The 23423-nt window shown below is 38.6% G+C and overlaps 2 protein-coding genes across 4 annotated transcripts in view; both read right to left on the reverse strand.

Annotated features, from left to right (window-relative positions):
• Positions 1–1830: 1830 nt before the first annotated feature.
• On the reverse strand, positions 1831–3389 carry LOC107589885 (protein FAM110B-like; the record flags this gene model as incomplete). Its single annotated transcript, XM_016278460.1, has 1 exon — positions 1831–3389. A coding segment is annotated over one exon (519 nt), but the record flags the coding sequence as incomplete, so codon positions are not given.
• A 39-nt stretch (positions 3390–3428) lies between these two features.
• LOC107589841 (protein FAM110B-like) overlaps positions 3429–23423 on the reverse strand; it is a 38889-nt gene continuing 18894 nt past the window's right edge. Inside the window, exons 2-4 of one of the 3 annotated variants that reach the window (XM_016278392.1) lie at positions 15743–15838; positions 5700–5879; positions 3429–5617 (exon numbers count right to left, since the gene is read on the reverse strand). In XM_016278392.1, coding sequence (XP_016133878.1) covers positions 4361–5554 — 1194 coding nt within the window. In that variant the 5' untranslated portion in view covers positions 5555–5617; positions 5700–5879; positions 15743–15838 and the 3' untranslated portion in view covers positions 3429–4360. Of the gene's footprint in view, positions 5880–15742; positions 15839–19785; positions 19863–23423 lie in introns of those variants that run through there. The other 2 variants (XM_016278391.1, XM_016278394.1) reach the window with 2 other exon arrangements.

A 23423-nucleotide genomic window follows, 5' to 3' on the forward strand; every position in this document is an offset into this window, starting at 1 on the left:
CGCAGTGAATGGCACATTTTTTCTTAAGGTGGGCCTTTAGCCCCGGTGTACCCTATATTTAGTATGGAACTGTCAAAAAAAAAAAAAAAGGAAGTATTCATGTTCAAACATAAAGATGCATATGGCTTATCATTATTCCGTTTTTTATATATATATATATATAAAGAAGTCTGCTATGTTCACAAAGGCTGTAGTTATTTACAATTTTTAAAAAAAAATCAAATGTAATTTATTCCTGTGACGACAAAGCTGAATTTTCAGCAGCTATTACTCCAGTCTTCAGTGTCACATGATCCTTTAGAATTCAGGAAACATTTATTATTATTATCAATGTTGAAAACAAATTGTGCTGCTTAACACTGAACAAATTGAACAAATAAAGTCACACCAGATATGATGGGTTACACATATACTGTCCTTATGCAGGCACTACATGCATCAAACTAATACTGTAACAACATCTGTGTCTCATCTCAGTATAAAATATCATTAAAGATATTCAGAAATGGAAAACACTTCAGATGATTATGGTTGTTGATCATATTTAAGAAGACAATATTAGAACAATCTACTACAAATGTTAAAAATCATGCTTCTGTAAATCAAATTAATAAAATATACTTATTATACACTTAGAAAGTAAGGCTTTTTTGCCATCACAGCTCAACAGTCTTGTGTTTTCCTCACATGAACAGAAATTATTTTCATGTCATGCAAAGCCCGAGGGAGGATTTGCTAATCCTACATTACACACTTTTTCTGGGGGGAAGGGGAGTAGCGAAGAGGGCGTGCATTGTGTAAATATTGTTTAACAGGCACTCAAATGCTATTACAAATCATTTTTAATTTCCCTAAAACAACAATCAATTTCAAAACAACAAGAGTTGGCAGCCATTTTATGGATTAAATAAGACACATGCCTTATTCTAGTTACTAAAATGAACAGTCACGTATAATAACAGTTCTATGTGGTTGCTAGGGTGGTTCTGGGCAGAAAACTGCAAATTCAAGAAAAGGTCAAGAGTCCACGATATTCTGGTCGCTAGATAAGCCACCTGATTTGAGGTATCATTCATGTCCGTAGGACAAACAATTGACTAGTTAAGCAAAGTTTAATAAGCATGTAGTTACACTGAGACTTGACTTAGCAAGCACCACAAAGCCCAATTTAGTGTTTTCGATAGCATCAAGTTGAAGGTCTTTTTTCTAAAATGCAGAGTAAAGTGGGTGAAAACATAAGGTTTCACGTAAGTGTTCCAGCTTGTGACCCCGTAGATCCCTTGAACTTGTTTATGGGAGTGAGTTAGGTACTCTAGGGAGCGAGGGGGCCTCTAGTGCAGTGGACTGGCCTTTCTAAACATTTGTTATGAATTAGATCATTTCCTCTTGCCCTGAGAAAGCAGGCAGCACAAATTACTAAATTAAAGATACCTACCCTCCAGCGGACAGCCATGCTCTGCAAAGAGACAAGGGCTACAATGAGAGTGCGAAATAGGGTTTTAAAACGGGGAACATCTTGCCTATGCGCAAATCGTGAGGAAACAAGACTTGACAGCGGTTTTCTCAGCGTCAGCAATGGAAGAATCACATGACTGGCCTTTGTGATTTTTCCACTACTATCTACCCACTGTGTAAGCTGGTTTAAAAATTAATCTTTGACTGCTTAAAAGGAAAGTTTGTGAAAAAAAAAACATAATAATATGGTTGTCATTGTTTACTCACCTTGATGTCGTTCCAAACCTGTTTGACTTTCTTTTTCAGAGGAACACAAAAAAATGATATTTTGATGTTCTTCTTTAAGAAAAAAACATCATATGCATTCATCAAATATATAAATAACAGGAAAATACATTCAAACATTTGAAGTTGATGGCAAAAGTTGGCAAAATCAGCCATTTATTGAAATGAAAAAGAATTAAAAGTGAACAAACGTCTTGATGAAATTTTTAAGTAACAGCTCAAACTTCAATATACCGAACATATATGTCATTGCAACAACAGTGTCATACAGATTTGGTCATGGACAAAGTCTCACACAGCCTTGAGATGCAAGCCCAGAGAGGGAACAAACAGACAAGGAGCTATGGAGGAACATAGCATACTTGTCATCACACAATGCTTTTCCGACAACTCTGAAAATTATATACATATTCTTACAGCATTTACACCTTTCGAAAAAATAGTACCACAAAAATAATCAACCGCCAAACAGGAACATTATGGATGACAGACAAAGTGAAAACAAACCACATAAAGCTGAATGGTGTCATGATACTGCTGGAACAATATGACCAGTGCAAGGCTGACCGAGAGAAGTCGGGTGGGGGAGAGCTCGAGAATAGACTAAAACATGCTTCTGCTGCGTCTATTCACAGAGGTTCATGTACATACATATTGTATCCATCATAAGAACCAGTAAAAAAACTGACAGAAAGAGAGGATCAAAAGAAGTCGAAACACACTGCAGCTCTGCATTCATACTGATATGGCTTCCTGGCTCAGTGCGCCCAAGTGAAATAAGAAGCACCTGAAAGGTGCTGGCATCAAAACATCTGACAGAAAGAGGCAGAAAGAACAAAAGAAAAAAGGAAATATGAGTTGTTCTCTGCACAGAGATGGCAATGACGCAGCCATCTTTAAAGAGGCTCCTACATAAGCTGCATTACCTTGAGGCCGCAAAGAGGCTGAGCGTCTAAGGAGTCATGCAGATTCAGAAGACAGCGAACACGGAATGCAAAAAGCGATTAAAATGTGCCGTCAACTCAAAATGCTTTGCCATGTAATCTTTCGAGATTTCAAAGACAGTGCATGGATTGCAAAAATAAGCAGGTACCAAGTCCAGACCAGGTTGGGGAGGTCTGCTCCCTCTTTTAGACATGGGAGACTTTCTGAGACTCCCGCGCCTGCTTGATGCTGTAGAGCCACTTAATGACCCTGGCGTTCCGTTCAACAGCGGAAATACCATAGGGAACGCGCTCCCCAGCATCGTCTTCTTCATCGGTCAGGTCGTCGTTGCTATGCCGCGACTGCTCACAGTCTGAGCTGATCATGCTGGCACTACGGAAGTTGAGTGACACAATGTCAGAGTTCGCTCGGGCGAAGCTTTCCACACCTACGCTCTCCAGCTCCTCGGGATCCAGCCCACAATAGTTAAAGAAGCGCTCCACGTCTGCACCGGCCCGAGCGTAGCGATCGCTCAGGTCTGACTTGGAGCGGTTAAGAGAGGGCCTGCGGGCCACAGAACTGCCCAACTCCAGCTCCGTAGCAGTGCTAGATAGTGTCTCTCTTTCAGAGGAGCAGGGAGCATTGTCACATGCAGCCAAGGCCTTAGCGCTAGGCTTGGGCGGCAGTGGTGGTGCGGAAGAGCTGCTGCTGCGGGCCCAGCCATTTATTGAAATGAAAAAGAATTAAAAGTGAACAAACGTCTTGATTAAATTTTTAAGTAACAGCTCAAACTTCAATATACCAAACATATATGTCATTGCAACAACAGTGTCATACAGATTTGGTCATGGACAAAGTCTCACACAGCCTTGAGATGCAAGCCCAGAGAGGGAACAAACAGACAAGGAGCTATGGAGGAACATAGCATACTTGTCATCACACAATGCTTTTCCGACAACTCTGAAAATTATATACATATTCTTACAGCATTTACACCTTTCGAAAAAATAGTACCACAAAAATAATCAACCGCCAAACAGGAACATTATGGATGACAGACAAAGTGAAAACAAACCACATAAAGCTGAATGGTGTCATGATACTGCTGGAACAATATGACCAGTGCAAGGCTGACCGAGAGAAGTCGGGTGGGGGAGAGCTCGAGAATAGACTAAAACATGCTTCTGCTGCGTCTATTCACAGAGGTTCATGTACATACATATTGTATCCATCATAAGAACCAGTAAAAAAACTGACAGAAAGAGAGGATCAAAAGAAGTCGAAACACACTGCAGCTCTGCATTCATACTGATATGGCTTCCTGGCTCAGTGCGCCCAAGTGAAATAAGAAGCACCTGAAAGGTGCTGGCATCAAAACATCTGACAGAAAGAGGCAGAAAGAACAAAAGAAAAAAGGAAATATGAGTTGTTCTCTGCACAGAGATGGCATTGACGCAACCATCTTTAAAGAGGCTCCTACATAAGTTGCATTACCTTGAGGCCCGCAAAGAGGCTGAGTTTCTAAGGAGCCATGCAGATTCAGAAGACAGCAAACACTGAACGCAAAAAGCGATTAAAAAGTGCCATCAACTCAAAATGCTTTGCCATGTAATCTTTTGAGATTTCAAAGACAGTGCATGGATTGCAAAAATAAGCAGGTACCAAGTCCAGACCAGGTCGGGGTCTGTTCCCTCTTTTAGACATGGGAGACTTTCTGAGACTCCCGCGCCTGCTTGATGCTGTAGAGCCACTTAATGACCCGGGCATTCCGTTCAACGGCAGAAATGCCATAGGGAACACGCTCCCCAGCGTCGTCTTCTTCATCAGTCAGGTCGTCATTGCTATGCCGTGACTGCTCACAGTCCGAGCTGATCATGCTGGCACTACGGAAGTTGAGCGACACGATGTCAGAGTTCGCTCGGGTGAAGCTTTCCACACCTACGCTCTCCAGCTCCTCGGGATCCAGCCCACAATAGTTAAAGAAGCGCTCCACGTCTGCACCGGCCCGAGCGTAGCGATCGCTCAGGTCTGACTTGGAGCGGTTAAGAGAGGGCCTGCGGGCCACAGAACTGCCCAACTCCAGCTCCGTAGCAGTGCTAGATAGTGTCTCTCTTTCAGGGGAGCAGGGAGCATTGTCACATGCAGCCAAGGCCTTGGTGCTAGGCTTGGGCGGCAGTGGTGGTGCGGAAGAGCTGCTGCTGCGGGCCGCTCTCAGTGGCTTGCCATTGCACATGCGGCGAATGTCTGAGGAGCTGTGGGAGGCGTGCAGCGGCGAACGCTCGCCATCAGCCTCGCACGACCTCTCCTCCAGCAGCCTGCGACTCAGGTTCAAGTTGCCTCCCTGTGGACTGTGTCGACCTTGCGTGGAAGGTGGTACCTTGAGCGAGTCAGCAAAAAAACGACAACCAGGTTCCAACAGCTCGGACGAGCGATGCGGCGCCCAGCTACGAGCCCCGACTTTGTGCGACATCCCCTTGGCGGGCCCCTCGGATGAGGAGGAGCTGTTCAAGATGTTCTTCAGGATCTCCAGGTTGAGATTCTCCCGTTTGGTGGTGGTTGCGCAGGTGTCCGACTTGGCGTTGTTATTGGAGGCTTTCAAGCCAGATCCCACACCGCCAGTTCTCTTGGTGGGAACTGGGCAGACGGGGGGCTTGGCCAGTATCTGTGGCTTGATGGGTTCCTGCTTAGCATTGATGACCTCCTGGCTCTTCACGTACTTAGCCTTGTCGGCCTCGAGTCGCTCCACGGCGCTCAACCGCTTTGGGTTGGACTCGGTCTGCCGGCGGAAGTAGTCAGGCCCCTTGTTGAGGATGCGGAGTGGGACAGCAGTGGCAAAGGCCCCACCCTGACCGGCGGGCTTGCTATCTGCCTGTAGCATCTCGGTGGGCATCTCTGCTGGTCTCTCGGCAGCCGCCGTGGTGGATTCTGCAGTGGACTCTCGTCAAGGGGCAGCCTGGAGGATCACACATCAAGCCAGATGACCGGACTATTAATCCTGTCTCCACTGGCTGTCAGCAGTGAGGCCTCATACTCACAGCTCATTTATTAGCCCCCGCTTCCTCCACACAGCCAGACCCCGCACGGCGGAAAAAGAGAGCTCTCAGATCCAGTCAGTGTCAGCACACCCGTCAGGCTCGGCCAGCTGGGAGGGAGCACTAGAGGATTGTGGGGAAAGCCTTGTCGCTGCTCCTTTGTTCCTGGCCAAGGCTGAGAATCTGAAACACACAAGGACCAACCCTGTTAAGGGAGCAGGTGACATCACATTCCTAGCAACAACAGGAAGAGCTATGACTCTGGCGTGCTGTTGGCCGATGAAGCACTAAAAAACAACTAATAGAAACACACGCACACCTCAATATCAGTGGAATTAATATAATTTAGGCAGTGTTGGTGAGTGTGGGTGAGACAATCTTAGACTTTAATCTAGGAATATTTATGTAGGCTAGTGTACTGTGGTCCCATATGTATAACTGTAATATATCTAGAAGTTATATGAAATCCTTATATGAAAATCCTTCGTTTATATGATACATTACTGTCATTCATCTGTATAATCATCCAATAAAGCAAAAAAGAGAATTTGATGAGCTAGCTTTCTTATTTATTGCTTATAATCATTTCATATCAAAATTATATTTATATATTCTCATATAAGCGAAAAAGAGGCTAATTATTCTCATACAAATGCAAAGAAACAATGATTCAGCAAATTGTGTGTGAGTGCGCAAGTTTTCTTTTTGCAGCCAGAGAAATACAGACGTATGATCAGGGCTCATGTTCCTGCCAAAACCCTGAGGTTGGGGACAAGAAAAAAAAAACACACAAAATGGTGGATAACTTTCCTGGTCTCATAAATAAAATTAATTACAGAGGTTCTTGGACAAGAGTGTTGGTGCTGGCCACAATAGTTCTGGAAATTGCTATGACAAAGCATTTTATGGCACAACAGTCTGTGACAATCTTCTGATTCTATCTAGGGGCTGCAAAGATGAATAAAAGAACTAAACATCAGCACAGCCATTACTGCTGCAGCAAACAAGAGGTCTCTCCTTTGTGCTCAGGCCCATTTTATTTTAAGCCATCGCAAGCCTAGGGTATTTAGATCAAAAGGTTTACCCTTTCTTGCTTTTATAGCTTGACTGTAAAAATGGTCTATTATTTAAAAAATTCCAGTCATATTTTTGTCAGGCAGTCCAGAATGTTATAATGATGGTGACAGTGGATGTCATTACAAGGTATAGCTAACGTCAAACCTGTGTGAAACATTATCTTACAATGACACCTATATCTGAGGTATTACACTCAGTTTGTCATCATTTTTGTACATCCCAACCTCAAGCCATTCAAATCCAGTGATTACAAGCTCCCTAGGGATTTTATTGTTGTATAGCAATCAGCTTTGAAGAAAAATGATATAATTTAATTACAAACAAACCCATTAGCAAGTGAACCTCACTGGACCCGAAAGCATTCTTTTTTTTTCTTGAGTCACTTTTGGGACAGACAGAGGCTTTGCAAAGTCTTAGGAATGTCAGAGGAGGAAGTATTAGAGAAAATCGAATAAGTTGGCCTTTAAAAGGACAATTCCGCTTAAGTTAAACTTCATCTGTGGCATGCTGTTGATTCACAGAAAATAATTTAGAAAAACACACTGAAGGTTATGTGATTATAATGGAAGGCTAAGGGCAAAAATACATGGATATACATTCTGTGTGCATTTTTGGAAAAAATTAAGGCACAAATGTATTTTTAGTGGCAATCGACAGCATGCCACAGATTAATAAAACTTAACTTGCATTTAAGACAGAATATTGCAGGTGAACAAACACAAAAAAAAATTCCAGTCATATTTTTGTCAGGCAGTCCAGAATGTTATAATGATGTGACAGTGGATGTCATTACAAGGTATAGCTAACGTCAAACCTGTGTGAAACATTATCTTACAATGACACCTATATCTGAGGTATTACACTCAGTTTGTCATCATTTTTGTACGTCCCAACCTCAAGCCATTCAAATCCAGTGATTACAAGCTCCCTAGGGATTTTATTGTTGTATAGCAATCAGCTTTGAAGAAAAATTATATAATTTAATTACAAACAAACCCATTAGCAAGTGAACCTCACTGGACCCGAAAGCATTCTTTTTTTTTTCTTTTTTTTTCTTGAGTCACTTTTGGGACAGACAGAGGCTTTGCAAAGTCTTAGGAATGTCAGAGGAGGAAGTATTAGAGAAAATAGAATAAGTTGGCCTTTAAAAGGACAATTCCGCTTAAGTTAAACTTCATCTGTGGCATGCTGTTGATTCACAGAAAATAATTTAGAAAAACACACTGAAGGTTATGTGATTATAATGGAAGGCTAAGGGCAAAAATACATGGATATACATTCTGTGTGCATTTTTGGAAAAAATTAAGGCACAAATGTATTTTTAGTGGCAATCGACAGCATGCCACAGATTAATAAAACTTAACTTGCATTTAAGACAGAATATTGCAGGTGAACAAACACAAACACATACACACAAAAAAAAAAACTTCTACTAGTAAATGCATGTGAATTATATGTCACGGTCAGAGAGTGATAGCATAAAAGCACTGTTATCGAGTAATCTTAAGAAATTCTACACTCTAAACTAACCCATTCTGCCATTTGCAGAACATTGGCAGGGCAAAAACAGCATATACAGCAAATAATATGCTTGGATTTCACCGTGGATTTAACTAGAAATAATATGAAGAGACTGTGATGAAAACCGTGTTTTCAGTTCTTTAATAACACTATCAACAATGACTGTTTATATGTTTCAGGAAGGGGTCAGTGATTATGAGCCTAAACAGCAATGGGCCTTTCTCTTTAAACATAATTACAGAACACAGAGGAGTCTAAAACACGGGTCACGCAGAGAGTAATAATTGTAACGATCTCCCTAAACGCCCCCACAAAGAAAAAAAAAATCGTGTCTCCTTTAATCCTCTATGCTGAATGCTGTAGCCCCTTCCCCCAAAACAGAGTAAGCCCAGCTGTGGGACTCCAGCCAAGAGCCATCTCACATCATTTCATCTCCCTCCAAAGCCCTTCTGAATTATCAGAGCCAAAGACAATCCCCACAGCTTTCTCAACGCACCCGCTCACCCTTATCGTCCATGTAAGAATAACACTTTACCTCATTGCACCAACCCTGAGTTGGCCGGCTGAAATTAAACAGCGATTTGTAAAACGGATATTAGAACGACTTGCTCCAGGATCAGTAACTCATGCAGGACTTCTTATATATGGAGACCTCTGTATGTGATCCTGTGCTTATGAGAAACATACCCGTCATGTGTGTACTCCAGTGTGTACAAAAAAGACCACAATGAGTTCTGTGGCTTTTAGTGGTAAACGCTTTACAGTAAGGTTCAATTTGTTAACACTTGTTAATGCATTAACTACACACATGAATATTTCATTACTATTTATAAGTCAGAAAACTGCTTGTCATTTCATGAGGTTTTTACCATTTCCTATGTACAGCTAGCATACCATAAAGCACATATACAAGTGCATTTCCCGTCTTAGGAATGTGCTCTCATCTGTATTAGTGTTATACTGCATGATGACCAAGTAAGCCATATTCCAGTGCAGCTCTGGTCATAAAATCACAGAAACACGCATAGAAAATACGTCACATCAGCTGAGCTGTTTGGCAATGTAGCAATACCGCCATTAAATCCAGCTTGTTGTCTGAGAGGCCAAATTTCTTTGTTTGTTTTTTTCCCTCCAAACACATGATGATCACACGAACAGTTCTCAGGCAGTTTAAACAGAAACTAACCCCCCCCCCCCCCCAAAAAAAAAGCTGCTTTGAGGCCACATGACCAATAACATGTGGCCTCAAAGAACAATATAAATGTCCACATTACGTTACTTCTAGATTCACGCAGGTCTGTTGCGTTTATCAACTCTGAGATGATATTAAGCACTAATGTCCCATTGGGTGTATTGGGTTACAAAGTCGTATATAAAACAAAGAGAAGATTAGATTTCAGCTAAAATCCTTTTATCACATTTGCCTAAAGGCTCGTCCTCTAGTAACATTTCTCTTGAGAGGAGAGCTACAGTATGATCCTGATTCACAGCAAAACCAGTTTTTATTTAAACCTGCTTTGCCTGTGGTGTCAAAACAAATGTATTTATATTTTAAAAATATATAATAAAAAAGTAGATATACTGTGCACAAGTCTAGTATTTTCACCAAAATAAATGGTTTTAAGTCAGTTATTTCTACCTTTTGCTGTAGTGTGTCAGTAGAAAATATCAGTTTATGTTTCCAAACATCCCTTTTGCCATTAATTGTAATAATCCAGTGAGATATTTTTTATTTATTTATGTCCGAGTTTGAAAGCATGTGTTTCTAACAGCCAGTGCTACATACAGAGATCTGATCTCACCATCATCCAGTCCATCTGCGATTGCATGAAGAAAATAGTCAGACTAAATCCAGAAGAACTGTGGCAATGTCTCCAAGACGCTTTAAGAAACCTACCTGCAAAGCTACCTGATAAACAATGTGCAAATGTACCTAGAACAAAAGCTGTAGTAAACGCAAAGGGTGGTCACACCAAATGTTGATTTAATTTAGTTAATTGATAAATAAAATATATTTATGACATTATTTTTGAAAGCATCCCTACTTTACAGCATTTCTACACAAATGCCTAAAACTTTTCACAGTACTGTAGTTTGTGCAGGTAGCTTTCTTCAAGCATCTTGGAGGATTTGCCACAGTTCTTCTGGATTTAGTCTGTCTCAGGTTTTTTCTAGAGATGCACAGCCTGAGTGTGAGAGAGAAATCAAAACAAGAGAGCGCAACAACACACACAAAGTAACTCACAGTTATAGATGCATACTGCAGTAAAAAAAAAAAAAGTTATTTATAATATATGATATAGGTAAGCAACATTACATGACCAAGATGTTTCCCCGAATATCAGCATGACTGCAATACGACACTGATTTTATACAACTGTAGTTCAATAAGAAGTTAAAATTAAGTGACTTACGTTTTAGACACAATATTGACTGTTTTTGCTCAATTTTGCAAACGAAAATAGTTCCAATCAAAGTCACAGCAGAATTGTGTCTACAAGCAACACACAGCGGTGTTTCGTCAATGAATGAATCCACGGTTTTGACTAATCGAGTGAGTCATTATTCAGTAACCCATTCATAAAGACGAGCCACTTGCCTCGTTTCTGAATGAATGAGCCGTTTGAACGACTCGGTTGAATGAATGACTAAATGACTAATTCGTTAAAGCTGTCATTTGCCGCCACCTACTGGTGGTTTGGTTTCATATTTTAAAGTATCATTGCATTTTTCCCAACATTTCTTATTTGTATGTTCAAAATTATTTGAAACATTAATCTTACAAAAATGATTTATGCATTTGCAATTTTGCGGAGTAAATGCATTTATTGAACCACAGATTCATCAAATTACATCTAATGCCACTTCAGATGCAGCTTCTGTGTTTCCTGCAGTGGAAAGATGGAGTTTGTTGATGCTGATGTCATTTGAATGGTAACAACTCATTATTCTAGCTGAATTAAGTGAAACAATGTAAGAATTGGATGTGAAAGATGACACATTTAATAAGGTTAGGGGAAAATTGATAAACATAGTGGGAAATGGCATCTGTGTTTTTTTTAATATAGCAACTCATTTCTACTTCTTTCCAGTCACAGAGCACTTTATTTTTTACAGTTGTTTAAGTGAGAGAACATCTGTAACTTAGTCCAGATTAGGGGAATTGTAATATTTAATCATTTATTTTATTATGTAAAATTTTTTTTTCACATTGAATAAAGTAGATTTTTGTTTGTGTATGCTGTCAATTGTAGTTCTTAGAAAGAAAACCGAAATCGGCAAAAATCGGTATCGGCAGGTCACGCTTACAAAAAAATCTGAAATTTGAATTGGCCAAGAAAATTGCCATCGGCGCATTTCTAGTTTTTTATTTTTTCACATCATCCCAGACGGACTGGATGATGGTGAGATCAGATCTCTGCGTAGAGCACTGGCTGTTGTCAGACTCCTTGTGCATACAAGGAACATTTCACTGGATTATTACAATTAATGGTAAAAGGGATGTTTGGAAAAGTAAACTGATATTTCTTACTGACACACTACAGCAAAAGATAGAAATAACTGACTTAAAATCTCTCATTTCTAAAAACAAACATGTACGAAATAATTTGTTAACATTATTTGTAAATAGTAAATATTGTTTAATTAATATTTTTACATGTAAAATAATATTATTTATAAATAAAAACATTATTTTTTTTTTATAAATAATTATTGTTTATAAAAATATCTTAAGTATCCTTAAATATCCTTTTCTAAAAAAAAAATCCTTCTAAAACAATCTTAATCATTGTCATAAAAGCACATATGCAAAGTAAGTTGATTTGAGATTATCTGACATCTTGACTGTAATGGAAGCAAGACATTTGGACCTGACTGTATATTCATATGTTCGCAATAGTTTCATAAGATTACACCACAGCTAGCCGTGATGGCACAAAGCTAGAAAGAACGAGCAGTAATATTGAGAGTGTCAGTGTGTTGATAAACTGCTATATAAGCAACAGATTCTGGTGTCCATCTGTTATCTGCTCACACCAGCAGCAGCAGCAGCAGCAGCCGCAGCACGAGGCTGTGGCATTAGAGCTGGTTGTGTGCTGTGTGCAGTGAGCTGGACTAGTGACTCATGGAGCCAGCAGATGAGCCCCCTCCCTCAGGGCAGAGCAGCTCATTGGCTCTTTCCTCCTGTCACTCATCCAGACATGGGCCCAACCTCACAGCAGGTGTGTGTGTGAATGTGCCTGAGCCCTTGTTACATAATAAAATTATGTATAGAAGCTACAAGACCAGTCGCAGTGTCTGTTGCACGGTGCAACAGCTTGCCTACAATGAACGCATTATAAAGAACAATCCAAATCCAATTGGACTTCCTTTATTCTCTGTGACAAGCAGGTGTCAGAAACTGACAGTTACACAATGCTTTGTGTACTAGGGTAACCGTGGTAAAGGGGCATTTCTGGTTTTCCATGCCATTTTTTACACATCTAAATAGACAAACTGCATGAAAAAATCAGACTGAATTTTTGTGCCATACATTCATGTTAGTCGGGCCTTTAGAGTCTACCATTCTGCAAAAACAAATACAAGCTTAAATTCAAAGGCCATCAACATTTGAAGAGCACAAGAAAAATACCAGACATCCCACAAATCCCTAAAACTCAAAGACTGAAGTTCGGAAGAAATGTCAATATGCGTCACACATCAAGGGCCTCAAATCAGTCTCTGGCATCACTTCCAGTTCACCATCACCATCTGATATTGCCTCTGCCAAAATATCCAGACAGAAGACATCTTTGTCTTAGACACTTTAAAGAGGTCATATGATGCGATTTCAATTTTTCCTTTCTCTTTGAAGTGTTACAAGCACTTGGTGCATAAAGAAGATCTGTAAAGTTGCAAAGACTAAAGTCTCAAATCCAAAGAGATATTCTTTATGAAAGTTAAGAGTCAGCCACACCTACCTAAAACAGCTCGTTCTAACACGCCCCCACATGTCTACGTCACGATGTGGGAAGATTTGCATAACGCCGCCCAAATGTTCACGCAAAGAAAGAAGGCGTAACTTTTATTCTCGCTGTAGTATTGTTGTTGCCACCGCCTCCGCCATGTCGTGAAGGCGCTGTGTGTTTCATTGTGAAAGCGAAACTACTTTATTTGGCCTTCCAAAAAAGGATGATATCCGCTTCGTCATGCCTGGAGCTGATACGTGCTGGTCGCTGAGGAAATAGTACAAGTCATTATAATCCGTAATCATGTCCCCACTGGATGCAACAAATGCCTAATTTATAATGGGTTTTAATGTTTTTGTCTAGTCGCTCCGGCCTGACAGGGCATCACAGTATGGTAAGGGGCGTAACATTTCCGTCACACGCTTGAGGTATTCGGCCAATCACAACGCACTGGATAGCTGGCCAATCAGAGTACACCTCGCTTTTCAGAACGATGAGCTTTGTAAAAATCGACGTGTTTCAGAAAGGCGGGGCATAGAGGAGAAACTATAATGTACAGTATGTGGAAAATAATGTGTTTTTTAACCTTACACCGCATAAACATATTTCATTACACCAAATACACAAAATAATCTTCTTTTTAGCAACATCATATGACCCCTTTAATTTTATATGTAATGCTGGCACTGAAGGGCCCACAGCGTTTTCAAGGATATTTGTGATCTCGATGTAAATTAAAGTTGCTCTGTGATAGTGGAAAGGCTCTGAAAATGAAGCCTAAGGTAAATAGCGAACCTATTAAAAGGCATCATTCTGACATCCCGACCAAACACAGGATGTACTGTGCTTTGTCGGGGGACACCTGGCAGGCACAGGTTGCAACAGTGCATCTATTCTGAGGAGGTCTGCAAAATACAGAACACTAAATTACAACTGCAGAAATTGGCCTTCTATGGCCCAAGTAAGACTGCAGGTGAACTTTTCAAAGCACAAGCACGTTTGTCTGTATTCTTCAGAGAGCAACTTCGGTTTTTAGCACATTTAAATGTGCTCTCTTCTCTATGGGACACCCTCTAGTAATGCCCTTTAAACCACTTTCAAAGGTCATGCTAACAGAGAAGCATTTGACGCTTGGAAAGTGTTCATTTGGGATCCTGGCTACATTAATTCACATTAAGAAGAATAAAAGTTGTGGAATCTCTTTAGATTCAGTAACATGATTAAAAATCACACAGTTAATCATTTTCTAATTAGAAACAAGCATCAACAAATATTCTGGTTAGAAACAAACATCTTCCTGACAGCAAGTTTTTGAACAGTAGTGTACATACAAAAGCAGAAGTGTAAAACAATCCGAAACATCCTGAGTGAATATAAATGTTCTAGCAAAGCTTAGTTGTGGGTGCTTGTGCAGTAATCAATACCTAATTGTGAGTTAATGAGAACAAATGTTAATCTAGTTGGTGTAAACGGATGCTAGGGACATTAACCCAGACCGAGGTTCCTTTAGTGCCAAGCCATGACCCAGATTATCCTGTACTAAAGCTCATGGAACAAATCTCATCACTCATGACCTTACTCTTGCGCTCATCACTCCCAAAGCTTAGGGGCTTTGATCACTCGTAGAATAGTGAATGAATAACTAGCGTATATGGTTTCACAAATTACACTACGCGGAACCCACAGTTGACTCAACAATTAAAAAGTGGCTAGTGTCCTCAATGAAAAAACCCCGCGCTCTCGTGCACTTAATGCTTTATCCGTCCCGGATACGGGTGAAATAATCCCGTTAGTGATACTCAATGAGCAATGAGAGGACAGCAGTGACGGAGAACTGAGGATGCCCTTAGTTGGCTAGTGATCCTGAAGCTGTGGATTGGATCACTTTACCGTCTCAGTCAGCATATATGTTAACATGATTCATTGTGGAAAAAACGAACACTAAATAACAATGAAAATGCATTTGTATGTAATCTAAACAAAACAACAATATTTTTTAACAAAGGTCCTGAAACTAAGGTAGTGTGATTAAAATGAGAAATGCATCCCAATCATAATGCGATTACATTTTAATGGCTTGTTAGTGAGTCTGGAACACCTTGACTTCATCATTGCCTTTACCCAGATGACCGTACTGAGATCTGCACTTCTGAAGGGTTGGGAATGATCAAAGGGAATGTGTCGGCTTGTACACCCCATAAGCTTAAGAGGAAATTACATGGGAAAAACTTATCCTGCACTAAAAGCTGCTCTCTCAAGTAATTCATGTTTTTCTTTGAAGGAACATCTGCTACTGCAAATCAATAACACAACACAACACACTAAAAGGACTTGGGAAAGGAAAAAAAGACTCTCTGCCCCCAGTACTGCAGATATCATATGAAATGTTTGTTGGTTTATTGACAGAAGGTTGGCTGTTGTTTCAAGTATTGTCTTTGCAACTAGTACTCTATAAGTTATACTGGATGGAAACGCAGTTAGTAAATAGCGAATACATACCAAACCTGTGTGTGGCTCAGGTTTTAACAGGCTCCGAGCTGCTGTCTGAGCTGCCCTTGTCCTCCAGCGGCTGCAGGTTATCAGTGGGGGTGATGCCTGGGCAAGAGAAAACAGCAGGTAACATGCTGCCATCACAAATCACAGTACACAGTGAATGTATTTTTTTTATTGTTTTATTACCATGATAAGAAAAAATGTTAGTACGTGCAAATAATAATGGTAAGGAACCAGGGTGAGTTTTTGTGACATTTACACCTAAACTAAAGCTTTTATGCAAATAAAAATTCTAAGACATGAGGACTAGGAGTTTTCATTTTTTGATAGATATCAATAAACGCCACCCTCAAGATTGATTGACAGCTGACTGTGTTTGGCATTGGAAATGCAAGGGCAAAGGTGATTGCGATTCCATTTGAATTTTGTGAGGGTTGGAGCAGAGAAAGTGAAATAGCAAATGGGTGATTTTCTATTGCTTTCCAAAATGACAGACTCATAACTTGTAAGACATTGGAAATGCAATTGCAAATGGACTTTGCGTTTCCATTAAAAATATGGCAGACATGTTACATACACGGAAAGTAAATGGAAACATGTATGTGCGATTTGCAATTACATTGCAAATACAATGTGCAATTCCTTTTGAATATAGTTCCATATTCACTGTGTTCATCAAGCTCAACTGTTACCCAAATTATAAGAAAAAAAAAGAACAAACTATTTTTTTTAAATGATCCTTTTTAATTTTATTTTGTATTACATTTTAAATTGTTAATAGAAAATATTTAATTATAATTAAATATATTTCTAAATAATAATAAATTATTTTTAAATAATATAAAAATAGTAAATATATTCACCTTTAATATATCATTATATATTCTTCATGTTTTAAATAGAAGTCATAGGTCATCAATTATTACAATATTTTCAAACTTATTGCCAGCATATTTTGGGATACAATTCGCAACCCTTTTGCTCATTCTTGTGCAGTTTTTTTTTTACCTTCATTTTAAAAGTACACAAAATCAAGCATCACATGTCCCTAAATTCTGTAAACATGTTTGCAAAAATGGAAAACTACATACAATAAATAAAACGGCTCATATAATATTCTGTGTGACCTCTTGAGGTTTTCAAATCAACAGTTTGTTGAAAATGAAAAAAAGTGAAAGAAAGAAAGATGCCCTTATTTTTGACCTTATTCATTATAAATGTCCGATATCTAGCATGGTATCATTTTTCAAAGATGACCAAAGGACTGTTATGAGAGGTTAAAGGGCATTTTAAATCTGGTAATGTTGAGCAGTGTTAGCTAGATGCCGGCAGTCGTTTGACTGTGATTGTAAGGGCATTAGCAGTGGAGAGTGAGTGAGGAGTGTTTGCATGTTGAGCTCACAGTGTTCCTTCCCTTATACTGTGTTAATGAATCATCATGACACTCCAGAAAGCAGCAGATGTTGGAAATTCACAGGCTCACAGGGCTACAGTTTATCATTTTATGGGGAAGTTCCTCCCGACGACACGGACATTCATGTAATGAGAAAACCCTGATAGAAACTCGCTACTCAGGGCTCAGCACTTTAATGAAGCAATAACCACATTATTACCTCAGTCAGCATTATGGCTAGTACACAACCTAACAGCAAAACTCAGATTTACAAATTCAGAATCACTTTATTAATGCTCTATTTTGTTTAGTTTTTCCACAAAATATTTTTTTCTCAGACTAATCAAGACACACAGATGAGATGTCAAACAGGCATATTTATCATGTCATCCCTCCCTAGAACATTCATCATAGGGCACAGTTCGTGTGATTAATGATATGAAGGTGCAGAACTCACATTTACAGTCAGCTTACTCCTCCATACATTGCACGCACTTTGAGTTAAGACTATGAGACTTACAGATCTATCAACAGAATGCAAGGCATCTACTTTGAGAAGCTTACAGAAACAATTAAGAGGATAACCAATGGCTCTCTGTATTTCCTGAGTGTGAGATGGAGGATTTGCCTCACTGGCACAGGTCCAGATGCATGACAGGAGTGGGTGTCTCACAGGACGTACTAGAATGCAAGATCTCTACTGGCAGTGTGCGAGAAGGTGCACCTGGTTTTGGTATGAGAAGACTCCTTGGTGAGAAGTAAATATTTAGCAACTTATATGTACTTTCTAACAACAAATATATGCCTACTTACTTATTTAAAATATCTAAGTAAATGTACTTTATTATTAAGCAAATTACAAATACTTATTTATATATGCATTTACATTTAGTCATTTAGCAGACGCTTTTCTCCAAAGTGACTTACAAATGAAGACAACAGAAGCAATCAAACCAACAAAAGAGCAATATGTAAATTGTATTAAATAAAATATATAAATAAAAATACAACATTTTTTAATTATATAAATAAGCAAAATATTTATATAAATTATTAAATACTTATTTAAATATAATAATTATTATTAATATATTATTTGTTTAAGTAATAATAACAAGTATTATTATTATTGCATAATATTAAAAATAATAAAGCATATTACATAATTATCTGTTATATTTATTTACACATAAATGAACTAAATTATTATATAGCAAAAAATAATTAATATGATTTATTAGTCCATTATATAATGATAACTATTATTATTATTATTAATTATTAAATAAATCATAATAAATAAATATTTTTTAAACAAATAATAATTTAGTTTCTGTAAATATATACATTAGTGAGAGTAAATAAAGTAAATAAATAAATTCATTTTTTATTTTATGTAAATCAGCTAGAAATTAAAATTACTGAAACAAAGTAACCATGAAATCAACAAGGACAATTCTAATTTTTCATGGAATATTTTTTATAAATAGTTTATCCATGCACATCATTATTTTTTAAAACATTCAATTAGCAAACGACAATTATCCAACAATTCCAATCATTTCCTGATGAGCAAAATCAAGTCTCACCTCACATCTTCACTCAGATATACATTAAAACAGGGAAGAAAAACATATTAATTTATGCTGACTTTAAAAATTAGTGTACAATCAAATTGAGAATTTCAATGCAAATAAAGATAAAATAGGATGTTTTCTAGCTGAAGAAAACAACTAAATCCAACAGTAGTCCTTTTGACCCCATTTATGCTTTCATGTATGTTCTTTTTCAGTCATGCATTCTAGGTTTAAGGGTGAGCATGTTCAGAAACTTCTAATATAGCAGAACATAAATCCCGCTGAGAGCTGGTTGAGATACTACTCAATCACAGAGACAGCCTTCGCTTTTCACGTGGACATTTGGCATTCCGTTCAGACGGCACTCCTCACAGAGCCAACCGTCGACTTTCACAGCTTCATTTATCTGTGAGCAAACACCAAAGCCTGCATTATCATTCCAAACGAGTCCCGAGCCATGAATCACATACAACAGCATGTGGGTGAGTCAGTTCCCAAATCTACAGCCAACAGTGTCAACTTCACTTACTACAACACACGTATTCCACTTCAGCATGAAACGAAAGAACAACACAGAACGAGATGGTGTGAAATAAGAACACAGATCTAACAAACGATCATAGTAACATCCCTGAAACGATCTGTAGACATCAGTGAAGCTAAAGCTCTAGACATCAAACATCAGCGTGGTGAAGTGCTCATCAGCCAGATGCGAGAATACCATTATACTGCTGAATGCAAGTGCTATTTATGTACAGTGTGTCTCTTTCATGCACATGCATAAACTCAAACTCTTCACCTTGGATGCTGCTCATCTTTGATGGCACTCCCATCATGCCGTTCTGTCACCAGCAGCAGCAGAATCAGCACTTATCTCTCAAAGCTCCAGTTTTAATGATGAGTTTTGATTTTTTTTCATACATGATTTTATTTTGGACATCATATGGCAACCCAAAACAGTATTGTTAAACAAAAATGTAGAACCAACAAAACAAAATTATTAATATCATGAGCTTCAGTAAAGAAAACAACATCACAACAACAATTATAATAATTATTTTTGTTTTGAAATGTCTTACATTTTAGTGGTTTCATGCTCTCTGCAGTCAATTATTCATAGTTTGAGGGTAAAGGCATGTCCCATTTATGCTGACCAAGGAATATGCTGAAAAATACATTAGTTTGTTTGAATGCACAGCTTTTATCATCTACAGCATAATATATGGTGAACAGTTTCTCCATCCTTTATAAGCCAATAAAGCCATTTAATTTGCGATCAGATAATTATGAATGGTTATATGGTTAGTAAATATTATAATTTACATTTAGCATTTTTTCTCTGCATATTGTCCTCTTAAAAATATATGGTTATCTTAATGAAAAAGAATAAAAAATTAAATACAAAAATGAACATTTATGATCATTCTGGTCAACCCTGTTGTCCATATCGGAACAGACCTGCAGCTCATTTTTAGGTTGTGACCAACCAGTTGCGAAACACTGATTTAGAAGGTGAGACAGATCCAGAGAACATCAGACAGGATCTTTCACTAAAGAGAGGAAGTTACAGGCTGAATGGAGCTGGAAGACCACACAGAATCAGAGGCTCCACCTTGCAGAGGCCACTGTGACTTAAAGAAACAAAAAGGTCCAACCAACTGAAAAAAAATAACTTTGTGGTGTTGTAAAATATAATAAATTAACCATCATAAGTTCTACTTGTAATATTAAAATTCAAGGAGAACAACTTTAAGTAAAATGTACACATTTAATTCATGTAATTAATGAACACGAGAAGACTCTAAGTAATATCTACTTGTAGTATTTACATGTTTTATAGTCATTGCACATAAATTCAATTCAAGTTTATTTGTATAGTGTTTTTCACGATACAAATCGTTGTAAAGCAGCTTTACAGAAAAGCACGTTTCTACAGTATATTTAGTGGTAGCTTATCAGTGGTGACTGTCAGTTAATGTACATATGGCAGAAATGTGCGGTAAAAACAATTAAAGGCGTAATCAAACAGACGATGAACACTATTAACAGCAATTATTATATGATGCAATCAAACTTATAGCAAAATTTGGTAGTTCTGTATGTTGTTTCAGGGTTGGCATCATCTGAGGTCTCTTCTCAGGTGTTCTGGAAAATCTAGAAATATTGAGTAAATTTTCATCTAAAAGTACAGCATGCTTGAATCCGTGCGTGCGTATTTGGACAAGACACTCTACCCGTGCTATGGATCAGAGAGGGACGGTTGGGCTTGTCACGGAGGTGATGCATTGCTGGATTTTCTCGTGTTTAAGGTAAATTTGCCTTTCTGTTTTAGATTTCTGATTTGTAATACACTGGTCCGTGTGCATTTCGATAGTTTGATTCTTGTTTACTTTACTCATTATACATTAACATTCATCTTAATCACATAACCTCATTAAAGTTAACTTGTGTGCAGTCACAGTGGCTACATTTACATGCACAATTTTTGGTTCAATCGGACTGAATTCATTCCGATTGATGAATCTGAATGTAGTGTTTACATGAACGCTAAATAAAGTGATCGGGTTGATGTGCGCGTTTATATGTCACAAGCTTCAAATCGGAATTTATTTTTTTTGACATGCGCACACTGCACAAATATAGAGTTTCTTACTGCTGGCACATAATAACCACTCTCCTACACGGTTTCTTCATTTATTTTAAACAGCAGAAATAATATTTATCTATTTATGGATAAATATACATATAAACCGCTGTGCCGTGCTGCTCATGTTTATCATGCAGTAAAAATGCCCCTGCCCGCGCCCAAAACGGGTTGCCTGTGGATGAGAATCCAAAACAAGGACTGGTGGGAGGTTGTCCTGCTCCACTCCACAGTTGCCGAGTGAAATGAGAGTTTTATAATGACAGGACACGCATTTATACAACACTTTATTCAAAAGGAAGAACCACTCGTTCTGCGCGGCATACGTCATTATGCTATTTCTGCATCATTGCACATGCGCAGTCCTTTCAGTTTCGGGGTTCAATCCGATCGAGTGTTTACATGCACTCTCAATCATATTAGAAAAGGAATAATAAAAAACCTTTAATCCGATCGAAATTTCATTCCGATCGAGCTCGATTAAGGTATTTACATGAAGGCTTTTCAGTCCGATTGAGCCGTCAATCCGATTAAAAACGGATTATTTGGTTGCATGTAAACTGTACTTTATTTTTTATATTTTCAGTAGACCAAATATTACCATTCTATACCAGTGGAGGTATGCATGTTTTGTTGATTAATGTCAGTCATAACACTTTTTTACAGAATGCACCTTGAAAAACTTGTGTCCATACTTTAGTAGGTCATGTGAATGTGACTGATTCACTTTTATTTCTGTTGGAAAAACAAACTGTTTAATTGTATTTTAGTTTTAGATTTGTGATAAAAGGTATAGACCAGAGGTTCTCAATTCTGCTGCTCGAGATCCATGTTCCTGCAGAGCTTAGCTCCAACCGTGATCAAGCTCACCGCCTATAATCCTGAAGACTCTGATGAGCTTGTTCAGGAGTGTTGGGGCTTTAATTTAATTTTGAAAATGGGGGGAATTCCCCTCTTAAGTGACTCTTGTGGGGGGGAATTTTTAAAATACAATACATACATTTTTAAAATATATATAATTTTGATCATACAGTTTTTAGAATGGGACAATTGTTGCATAATAGCTTACACACAGCACAAGCCTGATTTCGTGAGCTGTATATGAGGTGACCTTATGTGTGCGCGCTTTGAGTGTGCATGAGCGCACCGTCTCTAGGAGAGCGCACGAGTGCTGAATGGTTTAAACACTGGCAACACTTAAAAAAGAAGAAATGCAAATTATAAACTTTAGTGACGAGGCAACACTGCCTCGATTGTGCAAGAGACAATTCCTGTGTCAACTGCAGCAGATGCAGTGTGGTGATTTGAAGCCATTTGCGCATTTTGAAAGGTAGAGAAATTACGTCTCACAGAAAGTTTTCAAATTACTTTGAGAGTTATTTAATAAAGAAACATGAATTGTACTTCACCTTTAGCATTATAATTATTTTACCCGCACTGGACAGAGATTGAGGGAAGGAATTTAAGGTGAGCCACTGTTTGTTTTATATAGAGCGGGAGGTTTTGCAGACTCATCATTAGGCATGGGCTGATTACCGGTTTCAAGGTATACCGCGATTTGAAAATGTCAGTTTCAAAACCACTAATATTTTCCGTTATACCGTTCTTGCAGTATGCACTGTTGTTCATGTCTCCTCAAAGACTGAAAGTTTAGGAATCCCTTAGGTTGAGTGCAGTGTAGAGTAACACGACCCTTCCTCCTGTTGGTGCGAGCGAGCGGTCAGTCACGTGTGTGTAGGATGGCTGAACTTAAGGAGCTTCCCCTGGAACTTATGCGATCGGCAACCGGCCGTTTTTTATCTTATTGCAACTCGTCTCAGTTCTGGACTTGCACAAACTGCGTTGCAATGCAATCATTTTCCAAAATGTAATTTATGTGAAAATATGAAGTCTGTAAACGCCCGTTAACACAGGCCAGAGACGCTGAAGTCGGACGCACAGAGAAAAATACAGTAGCAGGCACATCACTCACTGTTCATAATGCACAAACTATTAGGAATGAGAATGTGACGTAACGCCGCGTTGAGTTCTGGGAAACTGCTTGTTTATCCGCCATATTTGCAGGATAGCGCT

This window comes from Sinocyclocheilus grahami, unplaced genomic scaffold, assembly GCF_001515645.1.
Source record: "Sinocyclocheilus grahami isolate Dianchi unplaced genomic scaffold, SAMN03320097.WGS_v1.1 scaffold121.1, whole genome shotgun sequence".
In the NCBI taxonomy this organism is placed as follows: Eukaryota; Metazoa; Chordata; class Actinopteri; order Cypriniformes; family Cyprinidae; genus Sinocyclocheilus; species Sinocyclocheilus grahami.